Here is a 17,367-nt window from a genome sequence, read left to right on the forward strand (position 1 = left end):
TAAGTGCTATTATTCACAAATGGAAAAAAACACTGGTGAACCTTCCCAGGAGTGGTCGGCCGACCAAAGTTATTCCAAAAGGGCATGAACAACTCATCCAGGAGGTCACAAAGGAACCCAGAACAACATTTAAAGAAACTGCAGGTCTCATTTGCCTCAGTGTTAATGATTCAATAATAAAAAAGAGACCGGTCGAAAATAATATCTATGGGATATTATACTCAATGGGAGTTTCAAGGCAGAAAATACTGCTGAACAAAAGGACACAAAGGCTCATATCTCACATTTGCCAAAAAAATCTTGATGATCCCCAGGAGTTTGGGTAAATATTTTTTGGATTAACGTGACAAAAGTTAAATGTTTTGGAAGGTGTGTGTCCCATTACATCTGGCATAAAACACATAATTTCAGAAAAAGAACATCATAATAAACGTAAAACATGGTGGTGGTAGTGTGATGGTCTGGGGCTGCTTTGCTGCTTCAGGACCTGGACAACTTGCTGTAATAGATGGAACGAGGAATTCTGCTGTTTACCAGACAATCCTGAAGGAGAATGTCCAGCCTTTTGTTTGTGACCTCAAGCTAAGGTGTACTTGGGTTCTGCAGCAGGACAATGATCCAAAGCACATAAACAAACTAAATGAATGAATGAAATTCCACAGGACGTTTCTACTCGAAAACCCTCAAAAGTGGGTTAAAACAATTCTATAAAGAAGAGTGGACCAAAATTTCTCCACAAAGATTTAAAAGGCTCACTGTCAGTTTTCAGTAAAGCTTGATGGCGGTTGTTGCTGCCAAGGGTGGCACAATCAAGTTACAATATTAGATTTAGAGGGCAAATACTATGCCTACTAAATACTAAGGCCTATATATTATTTATATAGTTATTTCCTGCCAGCAACTGTAAGGGCAGCAGAGAGTGATTTTATAGTTTGTGGTGGGCACACAGGGAGGGCACTGTTTGGTGTTCTAAATAGCTAATATAGCTAGTTTTTTTATTGTTCTAGGTGCAAATTGTGATTCCCTTAAAACTACATGTAAATGAAACAACAGTGTGCATATTTGATAGCTCTAAATTGTGCTGTTTGTTACTATTTTGGCACATCTAAACATGTAAAAAACAATTTAAAATCGAGATTCACGTATAAATTTCAAGCATATTGAGACAGCCTACATAATTTTGACGTAACGCTTTTCTCATGATGATATCAGTGCGGTCCGTTCTCATCTCAGGCCTTCAGTATTAACTATGGAATGTGCTCTCAGTGTCCTGGTTCTGGAAAAGCTATCTGAAATTGTTTTGCACATTCTTGGAGCTGAGTGTCAAAAGGAATGACGGCTGCAGTGGGGATGCGGCGCGCGGCTAAGCGCTGATGAATTTAGGCCACTCACCATCACTGTGTCATAAACCCACACGCTTCCCTTACATCAGTTAAGAGCTGCGACGGCACCATGTGACGGAGATATGTTCCCCGGGCCGTTAATTTTAGCGGGGCCTGCTATTTAGAGCATGTCAGTGTAAAGCTATCCTGAGAGAGAAAGAGCGAGATGGTCTCGAATAAGCTGGGTTTTAGTAGCAGCTGGTCCGAAACTCTACACCTGAGAGATAGAGGACATTCGACACTCTTCAAACAGGCGGATGGAGGGATGCGGAGACAGAGGGATCACGCACTCATTCGTCATGCTGGTACGAAAGACAGATCAGCAGGAGAGACGGACAGGCCTTCGCATGCCACGCCGCAAAAACTCCAGCAACAATGTGGAACTGGAGGTGCTAAAAGCATGCCATGCTCTCACATGCATCCCCTACATCCCACTGATAGTAAATTACATGTTCTGTTTATATTATGAAATATAGCACATTACAAAAAAATATAAATAAATAAATGACACCTTTTGTCTTGAAAAGTTTAAGAATAATACTGTATATTACAATAACATATAACAATATAATATCTTTAATTTCCATTCTCTTCTGCTGGAGTCTGAGGAGTCAAGGCAGTAGATAAAATTAAACCATGTCCTTTATAGTAAAGCCTGCTGAGTCTCATATTACAGAGGGAGAAAAAGAGAGCGAGATCCCAGGAAGAGATACTTCCTAAATGTCGGAAGCACCAGAGAGAGCCTTTCCAGAAATCCATATTCTTTAACATTATTCAAGATGGCAAGTTGCCATTAGACTATTATTATTCTCTTTCATTTGTTGCAATTTTAGACAATTTTAAATCATAAAAAAGAACACAATTTCACTAGGAGGTAATCACATTAAACAGTAAATTAAATAAACATAGCACTTTTTGGCTTTACAGTATTTTACAGTACTTTATACAGTGCCTGGAACTGATAATCCTGGTACTGTCACACGTGGCAGTGTAGATCGAGGAATATTAAAAGCATCCACGTATCTACGGAAATGGAATGTCCCCACCATATGCCCCCAACGACCTCATTCAGACCTCCTTCAGACCTTATTTCATCTCCGACGACAATTCACATCACCTTGCCATGAGCATGCTGGCTATTGCTCAATCAATCTCACAAACAAGATAACACCTCACAACTTACACAAGATTGGGCATTCTCAAGCCGTTCCCTGAAGTAATGCTTCATCATCAAGTTACAGACTGCTATCCCATGACTTTTAGCAACTCAAGCAAACAAAGCAAAAAATAAAGAAAAATGGTCTTTCAAATATAATCAAAAAACTATATGTATATATACATAGATATTTTAAGTACAAATTTACAGCATGTCTACCTCATTGTTGTTGTGTTGTACAGCGGTACTTCAGAGAGCTCTTACATTTGTCTCTCTTCTATTCTAAAAGCACTTACTGAGGCCCCAGGCATACAGGCCATTTGAGCCAGCCTGTGTTTCCTCAACAGACTCTATTCGGAGATTTTTATTATTTTTTATGATTTTTTTACAGTCTTTCTACAGACCTCTCTGTGTTTTAAGCACAACAGCCAAAGAAACGAATCCCTCAGAGAAGTCTTGCCGTAAGTGCTCTTGTAATTCTGTAGCCGCTTGAAACTCTTCCCTTTCAAAACAATAGAGTGACTCATTACGAGCGACTGTCCGCTCTCTAATTACTTTGTCCTCATGTAAATTACTCTCATCAATATTCATTTTTCACTGTGATGTAATCGAGTTACATGTGAGCTAACGATACATAATTAATGGCTGCTCGCTAACTGGAGGAGACTTGACTAGCCTGCATATCAGCGGCCTGATTCAATCAAAGGATAGAGTCAAATGGCTCAATGTTAATAAGCTAAGGGTGATTCTCTGGTCTCAAAGCCTGAAGCCTGAAACACTGCAGAAGATCCAATTTAAATCATAAGCATAGGATAAGAATATCATAATAATAATGTTTAACTACACAAATACCTCACAAACGCCATTGAGCTAGTCTACACTGCACTGATACCTCACAAATACCTCAAAGATATCAAGCTAATACCTCAAATACCACAGATATTGATCTAGACCACACAAATACCTAAAACAAATACCTCAGATATTGACATAGACTATACATTTACCTCAGATATTGAGCCAGACCACACAAATACCTACAAAATACCTCTGATATTCACATAGTCTATAAATAGACCTCAGATATTGAGCTAGACCACACAAATACCTACAAAAATAACTCAAATATTCACATAGACTATTAATATACCTCAGATATTGAGCTAGACCACACAAATACCTAAAACAATACATTAGATTTTGACATAGATTATAAATATACCTCAGATATTGAGCTAGACCACACAAATACCTAAAGAATACCTCAAACACATTGAGTTACATTACACAGATACCTTACAAATACTGCAAAGATATTGAGGTAGAGAAAACACATGGTCTAATATAAAATTTAGTCTACTTCCCTATTGCATGTCCTGTAAACAATAGTACCAGAGAGTTCACTTGTTACATTAATTTAAAATAGCAATTATTTGACAATAAAATTATTAAATCTCTACTGATACCAATCTCCAGTCATGCCACACATGCTTCACACTAGGCCCATCTCAGTCAAACAGCACTTACCTAATAAAGGTCTACCACTGATGTCACCAGCGTCACCTGGACGATAGATACAGATCCCACCTGGAGTTTTCAGCTAACCTGGACACACAGTGCCTTTCCTTGTGTGTGTGTGTGAGTGTGCGAGTGTGTGTGTGGGTGTATAATTGTATGTATATATGTATATGCTTGGAGACCAGCTCCAGACTTCTGTCCTGTTCACCTCAGAGTGGCAGAGGACGGAGACAGCTGGTTTTATTTTAGACGACTCCCCCCCTCCTCTACCCCCCTCCCCCCCCCTCCCCCATCACCAGCCTCTATGCACCTCGTCTCTTTAAAAAAAGATGACCAGGATCGGCAGCAATGGGGGTCCCTTTTTTAGCCCGGCTACCAGACATGCCCTTAACCTGAAGTCATAGAGAGAGACGGTGTCATTCACTCACACACACACTCGCGCACACACACACACACACACACACAAATACTCATTTACCATCACGCATGTCTCACACACACAGTCTGAGAATGAGACTAGGGGCGGCCGATATAACCCTAAAACTGGACTACATAAATACTTGATAAATACCTTAAAAATATCTTAAAGATATTGAAATACCTTGAATCCACTGATCTAGACTTAACAAATACATAAAAATATCTCAAGGATATTAAGCTAGACTACAAAAATAAGTCAAAAATACCTTGAAGATATTGAGCTAGACTACACATGTACCTCACAAATACCTCAAAGACACTGAGCTAAACTACACATGTACCTCACAAATACCTCAAAGACACTGAGCTTGACTACACAAATAGCTTATAAATACCTCAAACATGTTATGCAGCAAAATATACTACTAGAACAAAACATATCGTCACTGTCCTATAAAAAAAAATCTCCATTTTTGTCGATTTTTAGTTTACTACATAATTTGAACAGACAAACTGTCCCTTACACTTTGCCAAAATTTCTTGATTAACAGACCAATAGAAACAAAATTACCTGAAATAAACTATTTTTACATTGACTTCCATTGAAAGTTTACAACATTTTTTCTCTCTCCTGTAAAGTTGCTGTTTTGGAGATAAGCGTTTTTCATTGGACAGCGACGATATCCAAAATCTACTAAAAAAATTGTACATGTTAATAAACTGCAAACATAAACAATTATACAAAATGTTCCCTTAAAGCTTCACAGTTAATAGCCACGCTAATGTAAAACAATATTGTGTACAAATTGATATGCCACACCCCTTTAGTATGTCATATTTCTTATTTAACCTTGCTATTATCTTTGCAGTCCAACCTTTGACCCCATTCAATGTTTAACATCTCAGAAAAATATTAATTTTCATCATTTACATAATTGTAAATCAGTGACATAATTTGCATGCTTTACTATTAAAACAGCAGTTTTTCTATTAAACTGAAAGCAGTAGTATTCCTCAGCTTTGAAGGGTAAAATATTCTAATGAATTGTCTCAGTGTTCTGGCACCATCATCTCTGCACTGTCAAATTCTATTGCAAAAAAACAGAGGGATCTGGTTGGCTTGCTGGATGTAATTTTAAGATTATTTCATATTTCATATAAAAAAAAAAGAGTGAACGAAACAGTTTTCTCACAAACAGAATTTCACGCAGCAAATTATTTTTATGAATCTGCATAAAAGTGCTTGTCCACATGCTCTGTGAAACTACACATTCTCACCAGAGAGGTCACTAAATCCCCAAAACCACAAAACTGTCACCAAGAAAGTGTCATTTTAATGAGTCTTCCTAATTTATTATGGGCAGGCACATAGTAGTAATGAGGGAATAAGTGTGTATGAGTGTGTGTGTGATAAGTTGGGGGTGGGTATGTGTTGGGGGTGGGTATGTGAGTAACAGAATGTAACTGGACTATTACACCAGCATTCCAGTCATTTCAGTGACTCCCCTCATGAAAATCCTACAGCAGATCACAGGCTGGAATGAGTGATAGCACAACACAGTGATAACACTCATTTTTTTAATCATTAAATCATTAACATTCGACGCAAAGTCTAAGCAGATAAAGAAAAGCTCTAAAGGTCTAAGTCTATACTTTTTGGTAGTGTTGTAGTCAAGACCGCAAGAGCCGAGTCCGAGTCAAGACCAAGACTTTTTAGTAGTCAAGTCCAAATCTTAAATCCAAGATGGAGACCAGATTAATATTTAAATCTAAAAACAATAAAGTATTTTCTCTATTTATCAAAATTATGCTTAATCTGTGTCTTTTCTAAAACTTAATCAGAAGTCACCACATGAAGTCAACTGAATAAAATTCTATTAATTTTTATCATAAAATGTAAAAAAAAAAACATTGCCCTCAAACTGCTCGTCGCTAAGGTTAGCTAGCTCGTCACTAACTTTCTTTCTTTCCCTGGTAACATTATTATTTTAGCTAGCTTGTCACTAAGGTTAGTTATACAGAAAAAAGGACTGATATGGTCTGTTTGAATGAATTGTTGATGTTCAGTAACAATAGAAAAAGGTTCAGTTTCTAATGACCCCAAGACAGAGACAAGACATATTCCAACCAAGATCGAGTCAGTGACGAGACCGAGACTGCTCGTTTTTGGTCTCGAGACTGAGACCAGACTCGAGAACTAGAACACTACTTTTTGCCATAATTGTCTAAATTTAATACAGGCTGGATAAAGTCCAATAAAGCTCAGCTCTGAGTGCAGCGCCAAACTGACAAAGATTACATTCAAAGATATAATGTAAGATATGACTCTCTGTACAGGATGTACAGTATGACAGCTCTGAGTCAGTCAGTCCATTATACAGAGACACTGATGTCACCAGACAATGGGGGAAGTAATACATTAGTGGGTGAAGGGTGGGCTGTAAATATAGGAAGGCTGGAAGGTTCTGACGTGGGCCAGACGTGCACACTAAAAATAAAGTCATGCACTTCATTTAAATGATTTTCAAATGTTTATATTTTATCATTTTGAGTTAAATAGATCATCCAGTGATTAAATGCATTAAGCTGATTATCTGACTGTATAAATCAAGTTATAAATATTTTTATAACGTTAATTAATATAATTTACTAGAAATGTTTTAGTACAAACTTTTGGTAGAGTAAGCTCTGTGACCAGGTTTAAATTTTTCCCTTTAAATCAAAGCAGGCTTTTTCTACAGCAGAGAAAGAGGAGTCTAAGATAAGTCCCTCTAGTGGCTGGAGATATGAAATGCTTTAAAAGTAAACAGTATTAACAGTGTAATTAAGACTCTTTAGGAAAGTTTTAGTAATATTTTGAAAAAGGCTAAATAGTAATAGCAAATATTGGTAATAACACAATACATTACATGTACATAAAGTACTCTGTTCTTGAGATTGTAGATAAACATTTGCCTTTTAGACAAATTAAAAACAATTTGATCAGTTATCATCAAATTAAAGCTACTGGGCAAGTTTTATCGTGGATTATGCAGCTGGACTTAGGGCGTGTCGGTGGTCTTTGGTATTGTGAGAGTGCAAAAAATACACCTTGGGTATCTCGAAATGCGCAAAAGGCACAAACCAATTCTCTCAATTAATCATGGGTATGTTTTGGGAGTAACACGAAATAAACCAATCAGTGTGTCACTTGCAATTCCCTTTAAGAGGCAGGTGAGCTTGATGATGACTTATTTGCGCGTTAAAATCTTATCAGTGCTGTGCTTTTGAGTGTCTTTATTCTGATTATTGTTGAGTTAAAAGTAGGGTTTTAGCTCTGCAGTGTGTCAATGTGTGTGTTTAATGTGCGGAGGTGTACACAGCACGCATGCCACACCTGTAGGAATGGAATCTAACAAATCTAACAAAATTCCGCCACCAAAATAGACACACGTCAGAAATTTACCTGAACACACCTCACTATCAGACCACCACACCCATCAGTTTATTCCTGAACTCTGACGCTATTTTAACAGCACAGGCGCAAGGCGTAAAAGTAGACTGTTTGCTATTTTGCACAGGATGTAAGAAGCAAAGGGCATCGTGACGCCTCGCCTCACTGAATATGTCTATGTTTTATGTCAATCTGGCAGTTTTTCTTTACATTTTGTCCAAATTGATAAATGGAACAATAGAAATGCTCTTAAACACCTAGGGCGAAGTCTTGTTGTAATATTTTAGGTATTAACTTCGATTTAATTAAACAACTGGCTCAGTGAGTCTTGGTCTAATTCTAAGTCAAATATCAAAAATCCAGGAGAGTCTAAAGTTCAGCTTTCTTAGATACTGTAGTTCAGGGAATAGGGGTTTGTTTCAGTTAAAGTAAATGCAAATATCTCCATTACATCATATTGCCAAGTAATACAGAAAGTGCAATGGAAATATCTTGACTTTTTATGCTTGTCGCACTTTAGATAGGAGCAACCTGATAAAGCACCTTATTTGAATAACAGTTCAACAGACCAGTCTCATTTGCTTCTGTATATTAACACCACCTCTTTGCTTGTACATTAACTGACCATCATATCAGTCCCACTGATCAAATTGGACACATTTATAATTGTATAATTACAGACTCTAATTCTTCACTTTCTCTGCAAATGTTATTATCCTCCTTTTACCCTGTTTGTCAATGATTAGAAACCCACAGGAGAGACCACCACAGAGCAGATATTATTTGGGTGGTGGGTCATTCTCAGCACTGCAGTGACGCTGACATGGTGGTGTGTTAGTGTGTTCAGACACAGTAGTGCTGCTGGAGTTTTTAAACACTGTGTTCACTCACCGTCCACTATATTAGACACTCCTATCTAGCTACTCCACCTTGTAGATATAAAGTCAGAGACATTTACACCATTTACCCCTCGACATTCATCCACACACACACTGGTGAGAAGTGGTAGCCAACTGTGCTCAGCGTACTATCAACTGGATATGACTGTCCACCTGGAGGACTGCATTGGGCACTGAGGGGAGAATGCCAATCCAAGACAGAGTGCCAATCCATATCTGAGCACACAGTCATACACACATCCATATTATTCAATTAACCTCACCTCCATGTTTTTGGACTGTGGGGGGAAACCATAGTCCCAGAAAGAAACCCACACAGTAATGGGGAGAAAATGGAAACTACATCCAGATAGAGACTTGAACCTAAGACCCAAGCACTGGGAGGCAAACGTGCTAACTACATAAAATAAAATTTCATCAGTGGTTTCAGAACACTGTTGGTGGACTTTCCCCAGTCCAGTGTTTAAAACTCCAGCAGCACTGCAGTGTCTGATCCACTCGTACCAGCCCACTAACACTAACACACACTAACACCCATCATCACGTCGGTGTCACTGCAGTGCTGAGAACCACCCAAATAATTGCCGCTCTTTGAAAACAGATACAGGACTACAGTCTGTAATTATAGAAATACAAAGGGTCCTATATGGAATTTGTAGAGCAGTTGGTCTAAATTTAAGAACATATATATATATATATATATATATATATATATATATATATATATACTGTATATATGCAGCTCTGGAAAAAATAAGATACCACTTAATGATGATGTTTCTACTTGATTTTACCAAATTGAAAACCTCTGGAATATAATCAAGAGGAAGAAACCAAACCAAGCTGAACTAAATTTTTGAACCAGGAGTGGCATAAAGTTATCCAAAAGCAGTGTGTAAGACTGGTGGAGGAGAACATGCCAAGATACATAAAAATGTGATTAAAAAACAAGGTTATTCCAACAAATATTGAATAGTGTTTGTAGTTTACAGAATAAAACAACAATGTTCATTTTACTCAAACATATACAGTGCCCTCCATAATTATTGGCACCCCTGGTTAAGATGTGTTCTTTAGCTTCTCATAAATTGTGTTTTGTTCAAAATAATATAGGACCACGATGGGAAAAAAAAGTAAAGTCCAACCTTTAACTCAAGTAAATTTTAAGGGGGAAATAAAATCCCTGACTAAGAAATAATTATTCTTCATAAAATCACCTGTTCCACAATTATTGGCACCCCTAACAATTCTTAGGAAATAAATTTAATAAAAGTATTTCTGTCACTTCTACAGTAGTTTACGAAGTTGATCAGAGTATGTAGGAACATTTAATTAGTAATTCACAACTTCCTGTTTCCCTGGGGTATAAATATGACGTGACACAGAGGCCATTTATCTTCAACATGGGAAAGACAAAGGAACATACCATTCAAGTGAGGCAGATGTGTGTTGACCTTCACAAGTCAGGCAATGGCTACAAGAAAATCGCTACTCGCCTACACCTGTCCATATCTACTGTCAGAGGAATTATTAAGAAGTTTAAAACAACTGGAACAGTGGTAAACAAGCCTGGACGAGGACGCAAGTTTATTTTGCCACCACGCACAGTGAGGAGGATGATAAGAGAAATAAAAAGTTCTCCAAAGCTCACTGTTACAGAATTGCAACAAATGGTAGCTTCTTGGGGTCACAAAGTCTCCAAAACAACCATCAGGCGCTATCTACATGCCAACAAGCTGTTTGGGAGGCATGCACGGAAGAAACCATTTCTCACTCACAATCATAAACGCAAACGTTTGGAGTTTGCTAAGCGGTACTATGACTTCAACTGGGACCGTGTGCTTTGGTCAGATGAAACAAAGATAGAGCTTTTTGGCAACAAATGCTCTAAGTGGGTCTGGCGTAACACAAGAGCTGAGTATGCAGAAAAGCACCTCATGCCCACTGTGAAATACAGGGGGGGGATCAGTGATGCTGTGGGCCTGTTTCTCTTCTAAAGGCCCTGGGAACCTTGTTAGGGTGCATGGCATCATGGATGCTCTAAAATACCAGGACATTTTAAAACAAAATCTGGTGGCTTCTGCCCGAAAGCTGAAGATGGGTCGTCACTGGGTCTTTCAGCAAGATAATGACCCTAAACATGTGGCCAAATCTACACAGAAATGGTTCACCGCACACAGAATCAAGCTCCTCCCATGGCCATCTCAGTCCCCAGACCTCAACCCCATTGAAAACCTGAGGACCCAGGTCGTTGGATGATTTAGAGAGAATGTGCAAAGAGGAATGGTCAAAGATCCCTCTTTCTGTATTCTCCCATCTTGTGAAACATTACAGGAGAAGATTAGGTGCTGTTTTGTTGGCAAAAGGGGGTTGTACAAAGTATTAACATCAGGGGTGCTAATAATTGTGGCACACAGATAGATAGATAGATAGATAGATAGATAGATAGATAGATACTTTATTGATCCCGAAGGAAATTTAGCGATTTGATGACACATGATTTGATGTTAAATAATTATTTCTTAATGTGGGATTTTTTTTCCTACTGAATAAATTCACTTGAGTTAAAGGTTGTATTTTACTCTTTTTTTCCACCGTGGTCCTATATTATTTTGAACAAAACTCAATTTATGAGAAGCTAAAGAACACATCTTAACCAGGGGTGCCAATAATTATGGAGGGCACTGTAGCTATAAATAGCACAGAGCACTGAATCAGAGAAACTGATTCAGAAACTGAAGTGGTCTCTTAATTTTTTCCAGAGCTGAATATATATATATATATATATATATATATATATATATATATATATATATATATATATATATATATATATATATATATATACGTATATATATATACGTATATATATATATAAAACCAATTCAGTGCAGAATAATGACATCATTGTTGACATTTTTTAGATGATATAGTTGTCTCTACACATTTGCTCATCCGCCACGTCCATTCTTAAACATGACGTGATGAGTCTCCAGGCAGAACGACCTCCTGACTCACAGGAATGCAGTAACAAACACTCCAGTGATGAATATCAAGTCAAAAATATGTCTCAGTGTGTGGTGGTGGTGGTGGTGGTAATGGGGGGTCAGCCAGCCAGTGGATTTGCGAGGCAACAGTGAGTAAGTCCAGCAAACAAGAAAAGTAACACTAGAAACAAGGTTGTCTATTTAAAAGTAGAGTTGACGGACAGATTGGAAGTACACACAAATACACATGAAGCCCTGTCTGTCATCACACTCATCACAGTGTCACAAGACAACAGAGAAGAGTCTTCAATCATGTCATCTTGACAACATACACTCTCTCTCTCTCACACATATACACAAACACATGCAATATGTGAACAAATACAGAGAGAATATGTGTCCCATATGTATTTTACACTCATCAAAAAAAAATATTTGGGTAAAATGTCTTGTATTAATTAAATGATGATTCATTATAAGTTATAGGTAATCCCTATACAAAATAAGTTCCATAATGCCTTATGCCTGGGCATTATAAAAGCTCTATCAAATCTATAAACTCTGTAAAATCATACACTTGTATTTTATATGTGTTATATAAACTACTAAGAGTTTTATAACACCGCATTTTTTTAGTCACCCAGTAGCAGTGCTCTATGGCCCAAACAAGCTTTTTTATTTTCATATCTTAGCAATGACTTTATTACTGCACTTCTCTGCTGAAACTGAGAATTAGTCCAGCGTTAAGCTAAAAAGCTAAAGGTGATATTGCCATGTGGGTCAGCCAGACCTGACTCTATCTGTACCAGATTTCCCCAGTTCCCAGGAATATTAAAAGTGTAGGCTATGGCTTCATCTGTAATTTCTCTAAACAAAAGACTTTACCTTTAATAGTTAGTTACATAGTTCTCTGTGTTTCTGTGTATTTTTCTAGTTTGCTGTGTGTTGTGTAAATGCTGCAGTAGAGAGGGCAGTAATATACTCTGCTCCAATACTCCTTTACTACAGTCAAAAACTTTGTAAATTTCCATTTTTAAATTATGTCCAAAGCTTAGTTTATTTCCATTGTTACTTACCAGCTCTAAGCTGTTTTTTGAAATTGACTTTTACAATATACTAATATATACCATACACAAGTGCATCTCAAAAAAATAAAATAACATTGAAAAGTTACTTTATATCAGTGATTCAGTTTAAAATGTAAAACTCATATATTATATAAATGTATTACACACAGAGTGATCTATTTTAAGTGTTTATTTATTTTATTGTTGATAATAATGACTTACACTGGAATATAATAGAAGACCAATTGGTACTTTTGGCAGTATAGGCAGTGTGCCAAGTCCTGCTGGAAAATGAAATTGTCAGCAGAGGGAAGAATGAAGTGCTGTAAGATTTCCGGGTAAAACACTACACTGATTTTGGACGTGATATAACACAGTGGATCATTATATTAATATTTAATGTTAAATCCTAATGTTAAATGTTTTCAGTCTACAGCAGAAATAAAGGGATCAGCCTCACTGTTCTAATATTTTTTTGAGGAAACTGTTACTTATGATGATGCCTTAAGTACGGTTTCCTCCTTTTAATTTTCTGTAATGGTATGGGTGATTTGATTTGCTTCCCTGAGCTGCCATTTTTAATGACATTCCGCTGTGTCTAAATAGATTTTCTAGCATGTCAAAACATTTGCCCGGATCACAATGGTGTATGTTATTTCTGTTGTTAAATGAATTAATGACTGCAGCTATTCATAACAATTTGGTGAAAACATTGTGTAGGTTGTTTGATTCACAACAGTTCCAGTTTTCTGCTTTTCAGGCCCAAACATATGCATGATTTAAATCCATATACATACAGAATATATACTACATGGACAAAAGTGTTGGGACATTTAAGCATTACCCCTACAGGAGCTTCTATGACATCCCCATTCTAAATCCATAGTCATTATTGTGGGGTCTGTCCCCTTTTGCAGCTATAACAGCAGGTCTGGAGCTCTGCAGTTATTGATCAGCAAATTATTGGAGACATTTCCACACAAAAAAAAAAAAAAATTATCAGCTGTCTTGTTGTAGTAGTTTCATCCTATGACAGTACCATGATTCTAACTCTACCATTCTTTTTTGTATATATAACCTGAATTCAATGATGAAGAGTTTTGTTCCAATACTTTTGCTGTACAGAGGAAGTCAAAATCATTCATTCAATTTATTCATAATTTTTAACATATGTCAAGTGTTTAGTGTCTTTTTTGAGCATTTAAATTGGTCTATTCTGCAAATGTACAAAAACAATCAAATGAAAAATATATTCTAAAAAAATATACAGCTTTTTCCATACATTGTAAATTAATATTGTAGATATTTGGACTATAAGGAATCAGATAAGGAATAAAATAATAACTTAAAAGTGTTAAACAAAGCAAAATAATCTGGGAAGCATTTAGGTGCTCTTATCTGGGGTGCTTTAACTTGCAGTTTCTGAGGCTGATAACTTTGATTAACTTATCTTGTGCAATAGGGGTAACTATATCTTAGTCTTTCTTTCCCGGGGGAATGTTTGATGGCCCTTGTGACTGCACTTGAGGATACTTTCAACGTTCTTGAAATTTTTGGGATTGATTGACCTTCATTTCTTCAAGTATTTTTTTTCTTAACTTTCTTGTCATAATATGAATTAGAACATTACTTAAATAGGGCTTTTCACTGTATACCAACTCTACCTCTTCACAACTTTACAACTGATGCTCTCAAACACATTAAGAGACAAGAAATACAAGTAATTAACTCTTGACAAGTTCAGCACAGCTGTTAACTGAAAACCATTCCAGGTGACTGTACCTCATAAAGCTGACTGAGAAAATCCAGCCAAGATTGTCAATCTAAGCAAGAGGTGCTACTTTGAAGAATCTAAAATTTAAGATTTAACGTTTAAAAAAAAACATGTTGTTCTTCATAGTTTGAAGTGTTCGTTTACAATCCTGAAAAGTTTAAAATAATAAAAAAAAACTTGATTTAAGGTGTGTCTGAACTTTTGATTTTAAAACAACTGTATTTTGAAACAAAACACATTTTCAACCTCAGTCATTAAAAAATAGTATATAAAAAAAAATTGGTACATACATTTAACCACTCCACAGTAACCGCCACAACCAAATCACCACAGCCAGACATGAAGACAAAGAGAGCTGGGGTACTTACAGATACTCATATCTTCACTCTGATTGGACACTTCTTTTACAGATGTTGTACTACCCTTTTGATCCAGAGATCTCCTAACAGAGGAGGGAGAGCCCTTTACTTCCTACAGAGAGAGAGAAAGAGAAAGAGAGAGAGAGATGGGGGGAGGAAGGGAGAGGTGGTTACACAAATAAAAATTTGCTGCCTACATTAGTTTGCATGTACCAGAAAGGGTTACCCATGTGTGCAAAGCACAACCTCAAACGTCTGTGTGTGTGTGTGTGTGTGTGTGTGTGTGTGTGTGCATTCCAGGATATAGATATGGGCCACATTTCCTCTTTCTCATAACCTCACAGCCTGTATTAGAACACAGTAATTTTATGGAAGTTGATGAATAATGGAAATATTAATAGATTAATAATTGATCAGTACCTCTGCAGTGGGCGGGGCTGAGCAGAATATCAGCAGTGGAATTTAATAAGTTAAAGTCTGGGTGGAATGTTTCTCTGGTTTAACCTGGCTGAGTAAACACTGATGTCCTTGACTGAAGAGCAGTGCTGGTGTGCAGCACTAAATAAATGGAACACTTTATTCTACAGCAGCGGTGAAGTTCAGTATTGCTGTAGACTCGAAATCTACAGCTCTAAATCATTAACTCAATAACTAATCAGACATGTACTCTGATTAGTCCTGTCAATACAAATCAAGTAAAAATCATTACTGTTAATTTACTGAAACGTCTTATTTTTTGATATAATGTAAATCTGGTAATAGGCATTATAATGTTTTGTTATAATTTAAGCATTGTGACTTGAGCATATTACAGTGCATTTTAGCACTGGGGTCTTGGGGTGAAGTCCCTAACTGGTTTGAGTTTCCGTGTTCTCCTGTAGGTTTCCTCTCACAATCTAAGGTTACGTTCACACTACAAGCCACATTGTTTAAATCTAATTTTTTGCTCAGATCAGATTTGGCTTGACGGTTCACACTGACAAATGTAAGTGACCTGTATCTGTGTGTAATGTGAACGAATATACGTGTATAAACATGGCCTTTTTCACCAACAACAAAAAATGTCATATTTGAGAGAAGACTCTTAACTTAATAAAGGGAAATGGATGTGATAGCAGCTTATATGTGGAGCATCTTTTGCTGGAGTGGAGAGTAAACAGCTGGTCTGAAGTTCATGCTCAGATCGAGGAGGAGAAAAAAGACCAGGCTGTTTGCTTTGGCTGTTTTTGCAGCTATAGCCGCACAGCTGCACCAAGAGATGTGTGGGTACATAGTGCATGCATAAAAGCAAAAAGACGCATGAATTCAGATTTTACTGTTCACATTCATGCCGCATGTTTGTGGATTGGATACTTTGGAATGATGATGCAGGAGTTGGGGAGTTCTTCTTCTCAACTTCCTGTAATTGCACTTACACCATGGTTCAGTAGATCTGGACCGAGGCCATCTCTCCGTGCAGTGGCGCAAAAAGGGGGTATGCAGCGTATGCGACGCATAGGGGCGCTGCACTAGAGGGGGCGCCAAATCAAAGCCCAAATAAATTTCCTTTCCGGAGAAACAGCCAATCAGCTTGCTGGTTTGTGGAGCGCGGTGGGAAAGTAATGCAGGGCGCTGACGATTTTAGAACGTATTTCACCTGTTTCACGTATTTTCACCATGTGATTGGTTCATTTTGTAACTTTTTCATTAGTATATCCTATGAAACCCACATTGTGATTGTGAGGGTACTGTAATAAGCTCAGCTTTGTGGAGTGAGTGTGGGTACTGACAGCATGGTGTTAAAGCTGGAGTAGATGCCGATTTTGGAAATGAAGAGCCGTTTAAAAGCTCTGTTTCTTACCATTTGAGTTTTTTTTCCAAACAAAATATTTTTTTAATAAAGTAATGAAATGACTTTTTCATGCTATAGGCTTTTTAAAAATCCAATCATGATCAGTTCATTATGGCTTAGTTTCACACTTAGCTTTAGGCTACTGGCTAATGCTAAGGTATCTATAACTGGGAACATTTAAGCTGTAAGTTATCGGCCTCCGTCATCTCTGTCCTCTCTCCATCTCATCTCGCTACTTTGTTTTCCAAAAATATTTGCAAATCAAATATGTTCCCCACAGCGTTTCCACGACAACCGCTCAGCTGGATAAGAGCATACCAACAGCAGGGAAATCAGCACGCACATACACACACACATACACACACACACACACGCACACACACACACACACACACACACACACGCACGCACACACACACACACACACGCACACACGCACACACACACACAAACACACGCACACACACACACACACACACACGCACACACACGCACGCACACACACACACACACACGCACACACGCACACACACACTAGAGT

General features: G+C 37.5%; 1 protein-coding gene across 2 annotated transcripts in view; it reads right to left on the reverse strand.

Moving 5' to 3' along the window:
* The window catches only part of xirp2a (xin actin binding repeat containing 2a), a 52,132-nt gene that overhangs the window by 19,402 nt on the left and 15,363 nt on the right, over nucleotides 1-17,367 (reverse strand). Inside the window, exon 2 of one of the 2 annotated variants that reach the window (XM_007248857.4) lies at nucleotides 15,005-15,107. In XM_007248857.4, coding sequence (XP_007248919.3) covers nucleotides 15,005-15,107 — 103 coding nt within the window. Of the gene's footprint in view, nucleotides 1-4,065; nucleotides 4,283-15,004; nucleotides 15,108-17,367 lie in introns of those variants that run through there. The other variant, XM_007248858.4, reaches the window with a different exon arrangement.

This window comes from Astyanax mexicanus, chromosome 5 (genome assembly GCF_023375975.1).
Source record: "Astyanax mexicanus isolate ESR-SI-001 chromosome 5, AstMex3_surface, whole genome shotgun sequence".
NCBI lineage: Eukaryota > Metazoa > Chordata > Actinopteri > Characiformes > Acestrorhamphidae > Astyanax > Astyanax mexicanus.